The sequence below is a fragment of the Tyto alba genome, unplaced genomic scaffold (assembly GCF_018691265.1).
Source record: "Tyto alba isolate M040663 unplaced genomic scaffold, T.alba_DEE_v4.0 Super-Scaffold_3, whole genome shotgun sequence".
Lineage (NCBI taxonomy): Eukaryota > Metazoa > Chordata > Aves > Strigiformes > Tytonidae > Tyto > Tyto alba.
In genome coordinates, this window is record NW_024881304.1 from 7,547,521 (window position 1) to 7,555,667 (window position 8,147).

The 8,147-nt window shown below is 45.5% G+C and overlaps 1 protein-coding gene across 6 annotated transcripts in view; it reads left to right on the top strand.

The window, feature by feature from the left end:
• The window catches only part of CHCHD6 (coiled-coil-helix-coiled-coil-helix domain containing 6), a 115,640-nt gene extending 112,725 nt beyond the window's left edge, over positions 1-2,915 (top strand). For all 6 annotated transcript variants that reach the window (XR_006165985.1, XM_042799794.1, XM_042799790.1 and 3 more), the window contains one exon: positions 2,387-2,915. Coding sequence is in view for 2 of the 6 variants with exons in the window: in XM_042799792.1 (XP_042655726.1) it covers positions 2,387-2,410 (24 nt within the window). In the remaining 4 variants the exon portion in view is untranslated. The remainder of the gene's footprint in view (positions 1-2,386) is intronic.
• The last annotated feature ends 5,232 nt before the right edge of the window (positions 2,916-8,147 follow it).

Below are 8,147 nucleotides of genomic sequence, written 5' to 3' on the forward strand. Positions count from 1 at the left end.
AGCAATATTAGCGGGGTTCAGGGTGGTAGTGGTCTACACTGGTGTGGCAAATGCTGTGAGATATGGATTGGCATGTGAGTGGGAAAGTCTGAAACAGCTGGGAAAGTCTTCCCTCTGTGCAGGCTGTTGTGTACTAGGAGTGCTTCAGTTCCCCCAGAATGCCAACTCCATCATCTTCATGAGCACTCCATGGCCCTGATGAGGGAGGGGACATTAATTAGTGGCTCCATCCAGCACAGGCTGGTCTTAGCTGTAATTATATCAGGCCACTGTTGGGAGCAGCGTGGGCTGGTGGACGGTATCATTACCTGCATCCTTTGTTGACAGAAGCTTCCCTTGGTGAGAGCTGCACAGCAGGAAATTGGTGTCTGGTCTGCCTGGCAGCCCACCAGTTCTGGGTCCAGTGCTTATGTGCAAAGGATTTTGAGAATGTTTAGTCATCCAGAGTGAGATGGAACCTGATGTTTTTGCCCAAGGAGTGTTTGTGAGCCTCCAGCTCCATGCGTCCCCGGTATGTGGGTAGGATAGGCTGGAAAGAATTGACTGAGGTTAAGTGCTGGCTGTTTGCATTTTCTCCTGAAATGAGTAAAAATATATAGTTATGATTTTGAACATGAAATTCTGTAACCATGATGTTCTTTAAAATTACTTGAAAGCAAAAGGTTTTACTCTCTTCCATAAAGGTTAGCCACAGAGTGGCCACATCAGTGGCTTTTTCACAAAATGTAGCATTCCTCGACACTTCACTGAAGTGTTACAGTGTGAATACAGCAAATTACTTTATTGCAAAATTGATTGCTAGTTGTTGCTGCTTCGCTCATTACAATTTGTGTGAGTGCTATTGGAGTTTTTAAAATGTATTGCTCTGTGCAAAACTTTTAAGTCACTAATGATGAGAAAAATTACCTGGGAAATTAGAGCCAGTCGAGTAATATTGATGGTTCATTTGTCAGATTTCTGGATAAGCTTTGTCTAAATAATTTGGCAAACAATTTTCTCTTTATTCTTGAGTCCTTTGAAGCTTTTTCAGTTCATTGTTGTTAGAGATGGGGCTGTCTTTGGAGACGCATGGTCAATGTAGACTGAATGTGCTGACCTTGCAGGTGTTAGGCAGCAAATATCAGCCTGCTATGCAGAAGTAGCCCAAATGACATCCTGGCCTTCTGACAGATATTGCCAAGAGATTGCCAAGCATCATTATTTTGTGATGTTCTTTCTGATTCACATTCAAGGAAGCACAGGTTCTCTCCTAAGAAGGGCTAGAGAGTAGAACCGAGCTCAAATCCAGCCCTAGTAAAAATGGGTGGTGAGACCACGTGCAGCTAACTATTCAGCTGTCTTTCTGTAGTTGGCTTTAGCAGCATCTTCTAGACATGCTATCTACTCTGCAAAATGGAACTGCACCTCTCCAGAGCATGAGGAAAAAATCAATGTGCTGATGGGCTCACCCTGAGCAGTTCTGCTGTTCGTGTAGCTACACAAGCAGTTAGTTCATTGCTGATGCATGAGAGCTGATGACCTGGGTGTTGAAGTGGGTCCAGTGTCGATAGCCCAGATCCTCAGAGGGAGAGGTGTTACAGGTGGTGCCAGGCGTGTTCTCATCCACTGCTGATGGCATTGTTGCTTTGATTTCTTTGACTTTGTATGAGTGATGAAGTAAAAATAGGAAGAGACCATAGCAGGCTCTGCAATCTCCATCCTATGGCTCAGAAGCCTCCTATTTTTTCTGTCCCTCCGAAGTCCATAGCTCATATGCTGCAGGATCTGAGGATGTATCAGTTGGACAACAGGAGGTTGCTGTAGGATCAAAGCAGGCATGATTTTGCTTTGAATTTTAGGAGGGTTTGGGTCTTAATAGGCTAAAGGCTGTCAGACATGTCAGGACTTAGAGCAGTCCGAGTCCCCCTCTTTCTTCCTCTTGACTCCCTAGCACTCACTCTTATGTTGATCCTGTTCCAGGATGAGCGAGTGATGTTTGCACGTTTGGTGGCAGCTAATCAAAGTGCTTCCCTGTCCTGCTGAGGCTGGGATGTAGCGTGATGCTACACTTACTCCTGTGACCCAGCTGCTCTGAGGCTTACCTGAGACCGTGGCCTTTCTCTCCTGCTGTAGAGCATTGGATTCATAAGCATGAATTATTTGCAACTGACCATATATTCTTGTTCACTGAATCAGTCTCACCATTGATATCTTTACCTTCTGTCTTGTTTCTACAGTTCTCTGTCCGCTTGAGTGTCTTGTGTTTTACAGCAGGCAAAATCTGATGGTTTTTCTGTGAGATTTTCACCCTGCCAACATTACTTCTTAATTTTTGAAGGAAACAGTCCCATGTTAACAGCTGCGTAACTAACTTGCTGCCTTTTCCTTTGTCTCGTTTTTCCTCCAGGAGCTGTTAGTTAATTCTAGATAAACATCAGCCACCAAAGAGCAGAGGACAGGGACCACAGACGCCCTTGGAAGCCCCAGCATCCTTCTGGATAGACACTGACCAAAACTGGTGCCTTCTGCCCTTCGCGGTCCAAGACGACATGATTCCTCTTCTAATTGCCTGCATGTATCAGTCTCAGTGGATGTTCCTGGAGTTAGGAGGAGTGTCCAGGGAGAGGGGGACACTACTGTTTCCTTTTTTATTGTATTGCAATGTAAAGAAACATATTGACTCCAGGTGCTTCCATCATGGTTTGTAGGTTGAAGGCTTGCCCAACACAAACCTGGTTTCACCAATCCACATCTCAGTTTCAAGAGCTGTTATCTTTGTCCGTTTGCTCTGGAGAAAGGGGTCCAAAGTATTTGGAAGTAACCCTGACTAGCTTGTTAGGATTAACTGTTCCTAGCATGCTCCCCTTGGTTACACCAGTGGGCGCGTTTCTTCCTTTCCAAGGTTCCCTCATAAACAATAAAGTGTTTAATGGTCACTGTGTGCTGTGAGATACTTTCAGTCCCATGAGTTTGTAAACTGCTGTTTTCTGCCTAATACACATGCCAACAAAAACGCCAAACAAGTGTGAGGAATAGAAATATTTCAAGTCACAGTTTATAAATCACAAAACTTGTTCGTTTTGGTCCTGGGCTGAATGACTTTGGCTTATTTGAAAGTACTTGGAGGAGTGCAAAGTCTTGGCTGAGGGGAGCTGGTGTTGGTGAATCATACTGAAAAAACCTTTGCCTGCTGAATGCAGAGCCCAAGTTATCTTTCTTTGTACCAGCTCTTGTGTGCGGTTCCTGCTTCATCTGCCATAAACCACCATCCCTTTCAGCCTTGTGCTCTGTTTTGAGCCCTCTCCTTGTGAAGCCGAGGGACGGTGGGAGCTGTGTGTGGCTGGCATTTCATCCTCGTAGAGGTGGGTGCGGCAGATTTGCAAAAGACCTGCCAGCAAACCAGGGGAGCAGGTCTAGCTTGGTAACTTGATTCCACTTCTTTGGCTAAAGCTTCTCCTCTGGCAGTGTATGTTGCTCGTGTCCTTTCTGACTGAATCTGACAGTTTCTGAAGAATGTGAACATGGATTTTTGGAGGTCATGTCAGAGTTTAATGTAGTGTTTATGAAAATGAATGAGGAGGGCTGAGAATTGTTTTCTGTGTTATACTCTGCTTCGTCTCTTTTTCTTTAGGCAGCAACTTGGTGCTTTATATCTTCATTAAAGCAACAAAATGCCTTTCCTTCTTGTGGAGAGCTGATGCCACAGTTCTCTTACTCCTCAGAAGCAGTGTTTGCTTATTCATGGCTCATCTCTGTTAGTCTTGGATCTTGCAAAAATTCCAGCTTTTAATCACTGTGCAGGTGAAACTTGCTGTCCCCAAGGGAGGAAGGGCAAGTTTTCCAAAACAGAGTAGGATACTTGGTGCCCTCAGATCTGTTTGTAGCAGTACTGGGTGGGCTTTAGCTGCTGCTGCTGTGCTGACTTGGATCTGCTTGGGATAGCTGGGTTCTACAGAGCTGCAAAACTACTGACTCTACATGCGGAAATTTGGTGCACCTAGGTCTGTCCCTGACTAGATTTTAAATTATTGTTGGTCTGAAGAGAAAAGTACTTATTTTGTCTCTTGCTCATTTTCCTCTTGCCCCTATCCAGCGTTGCCTTGGCATGAGTAATTTGCATGTCATTATTTCAGCTGCCCTAAATTGGGGGGAGACTATGATGCCAGGGCTGATTATTTGGCGGCACCGGACAATTTTCTCTGTTAGGCAACTGTAATACATTTTCATGTTCTTTTATAATGAGCTTTATTTACCAAATTGGCAATTCCTCTGTTGAGAAATAACTGATTACAGCATTCAGGGAGTTGCTGTCATCTCAAGATATGCAGGTGTCTGTGGAACATAAACAGATGTGATCATGCAGACAGTGAACTCAATTGATAGAGGGTAGGGGGGAAAAAATCAGCCATAAAATCATAAATGTAACGTCTCCAGCTAATGTTGGCCAGGTGCATTGCGGCTGTTTTGCAGCCCAATAAGGACAAAGTGGCACTCTAAGGCCATCCAGTACCTCCAGATGAGGGACTGCTTGATTATTAGCTGAAAATACACCTCTTGTGTGTCATCGGACTTTAGTACTGCCTTGCCTAACTCTCGGCCTCCAGTAGTCTCTGAGGACAGATGTTAGTTCATCGTGCAGCCTTTTAGTAGGAACTCCTCCATCCTGCTGTGTTGCGTTAGATTTTAGCTTACTCTGTGATGAATGTCTACAAACTTCTTGGTGATTGTGTGTGTGGGGATTGTGGTCCCATCTGACTTTCAGGCAGTCCTTTCCTTTGGTGTTTCCTAGTGCCCAGGAGCAGTTTGCTGCTGTTGCCTGAATCATTAGCTTGGGTATCTGAGACTGGGGAAAAAAAAAAAGATGAGCAGAGATGTTGATAGGAAGTTGCCAGAGATGAAGTTCAGTTTGCAGAGCCTGGGGTCTGAGTGAAAAATGTATAGATAACATAGCTTCTCGAGTGTTTTCTCTCCTTCTCCCCCAGCTCCCCATCTTTGCTGCTCCTGTACTACTGAGGCCCTTACATCTTCTCTTAGACTTCCTCTCCTTATGTTTCTCCTTGACTGCTTGTTGGATATTCAGAGCATGAATTTTTTTTCATGCAAGATTGTGACAGCAGGTGTCAGTTACGCTCCAAAGTGGCAGAGATCATTATTCCTGGAGCCTGGTGTCCAGTGTTGAATAGATGTCCTTATCACACAGCTACCATCGCAGTTGCCATTAATGGGCAACTAGGACAGCAGGATAAACAAGGTCTGAATCTATTGTAGTAGCTGAATGGGAGGCAGTTTCCTCCAAAGACAAGTTTGAGGTAGGGTGGGGGCAGCCAGCCATGCTGCTCTCTGTGCTGCATGTGCTGGATAAAAAGCAGCTGTTTGGTGTCCAGGAATATCTGCGACCTGTTTCACCTACTAAAACCAAACCTGCCCAATGCCAGATGCAGTTGAGGCGCGGTGCTCCATTCAGCTGAACAGCTGCGTGTCCATTTTGCCTGCCTGGTTATTGCAGTTCTGTGTGCAAATTGGGTAATTGTGTGTACAAATGCATCCGGTAATTCGGATGCAATGTGCACAATTGTGGTAATTTCATGTGAAAATACAGGCTTGCAGAGTGCCCACTTTATGAGTATGAATTGTTTTAAAACTGGCCAGATGAATGGAAGGAACAACCTTTTTATTCATGCATAATTTCTTAGTGTTGCAGGAAGGAAAAAGAACAAAAACAACAAAGTTAGAGAAGATAGAGCAAATAACGGAACCGATAGAAATTTTCCAGTAGGCTTCAAGAGCTTTTTAAATGAAACATTCGACTAGCACTGTGAGATTCCAGTGTGCAAGAACATCTCAGACTCTCTAAGCACCAAATTTGTGATCTTGCATAAAAACACAACCCATTGCCTCCTGTTGTTAATATTTCACACTTGGCTTTGCAAGATGCTTTATCTAATATCCTCTCTGCATTCAATCTTCTACCAGCCCTGCCTTGTCCATAATGGGAGAGGCTGGAGGAGGAAGGCAATTGCCAAGCATGTCTGTAATCTATGTAGGAGGGTTTTGTGTAGCTGTAGGGGAAGAGTAAGTCTCATTTCCTATTTTATAGTCTGCTGAATCCTGTGATCTCATGCTGTGTGCTCCTTTTCCAGGCAGAATTTTTCAATTTGTCTTTCAAGTTGTTGTTATTTTTTATTTCCAAACTGGTTAAAAGTATTTGTCTGTAGCTTGTTTATAAATTGTTTATGTCTGATTCCCTAAAACGCTTCATTGCCAGTCTTGTACACATCTCAGGACCATGTTGTTCTCTTTGCAGGTGACTTGATCTTTTGGGGTTAGGAGCAGTATAGGTACAATGACTCTCCTCTTGTCCCTTCCCACTCCCTCTAAGAGTTGCTTTAACTAGATGCACCTGGATAAAATACAGCCTACAACTGCAACACCTCTTTTTGCCACCCCAGGGAGCCGTTGTACTCAGCACTGTGGAGTTACCAACCCTTTTCCAGAAACCCATGGGAGCGTGAAGGGCCATGCAGAGTCCTGTGGGGTTGTAGCCCCACACCTGCTCCCTTTCTCTCTTACTCTTTTTTTTTTTTTTCTTAAATCCTTGGAGAAGATAGATGTGATATTCCTGAACTGACTCACCTGCCCTCCTTATCTGTCAGCCTTATCACGCTGCTCTTGGTATGTGTCGTGGTTTCTCGTCACTTCCCCAGTTCTCCTGGGTTGGTGCCGTGGGAGGGTGAAGGGTGATGCAGACTGAAGTGATTAGCCTGGACCAGTAGTCACCTTCGTGCTGAGGTTGTTTCGGGGAAGTACCGACGCCTCTCCATCTCCCACTCTGGTGTGTAATTATGCTGGCAGAGCCGTAGTTGTGCAGCCTGGGGCAAAGCCAGAGGGAGCAAATGGAGCAGCCACCCGTCGAGGGAGGGATCTGTGTCAAAAATGTAGCTTGGATTTAATGACACATGTGCTCTTTTCAGACTTTTTATTGAGGTCAGCACATGGCAGAGAAGTTTCCTTGGTCATCTTCCTAGGGAGAGCAGCAAACGAACTTTTGTTTCTGAGTTGAAGATTAAATCAACCGCTCCCTCTGGGGTACGTAACAAAGTGCTCCTGAAGCTGTTTTTCCCTTGTGAATGGCCTAAATTAGATGCTCTTCCTAGCTTGTGCTTGATCCAGACATTTCATCTGTGCAATGTGCTATGAGTTGTTGGTAGTATTCCTGCTGCCCTGTATTGTTTTGTGTGAGAGCTGTTGCATGGAAGACTTGCTGTCCCAGGGAGTGTAGGAAAAGGGACAGTAGGGACCTGGAGTCTCCTTTTGATTCATACTTTGCATCCTCCTTTGTTTTCAGAAAGTTTGTTTAGAAATAAATACCATTTCTGATAATTTTGGAGCAGGTTTGCTAATTAGCATGAGCCCAAACAAAGCCCTTTGGCTCGCATGGCTCTTTTGGAAGAGTTGGGATCTGCTCACCTTCTTATGGATCCCTTAAACCTTTAATTTCAAAATTAATATTCAGTTGACAGCTGCGGGATAAGTTGTCTTCACTGTCATCTACTGCTAACATTTATGGCAGACTGGTGCAGGCAGTTCAGTCCTATACACTTCCTATTTCCTTCTCTACAGAATAATAATAAAAAACCCAGTTATCTTCACTGTTTAAGACCAGGAAAGATGATTGCGTCACCCAGACTGCAAAGTGGGAGGTGACCAAGGAAGAGGAGCAGCTATAGGAGGCCTCACCGTGGTTAGCAGCTTTCTGAGCATCATGCTAGAAACTCAGAGTCCTTTTGCGTCCTCTGCATTTGGTGTTTACCAATTATTTCTGTAATAAAAAGAGCTTGTTCTACTTGAGCTGTACCTGCTCTGAGCTCTTCTGAGCTCTTCTGCTGTCTTCTGAGCTGTGTGCTAGGAGTCTCTCAGCCCGTCGCTCTCGCAGGGACGCGCGGCACTGGGAGATGGACCCGGCGGGGCACGGAGCTGCTTGCCCCCGCCCCAGCGCCATCCTGCTGCAGCTACTGCTCGCTGCGGGCCCGCCCTTGGCCAGCACTCCCCTGCGTGGGTGGGCGAGATGGCTGAGAGCACCCTGTGCCCACGCTCCGGCCGTGCCCTCCTCACGCGTGTCTCTGGTGGGCAGCTCCCGGCCGAGCTGCTCGAGCTCGCCAGGCTCACTG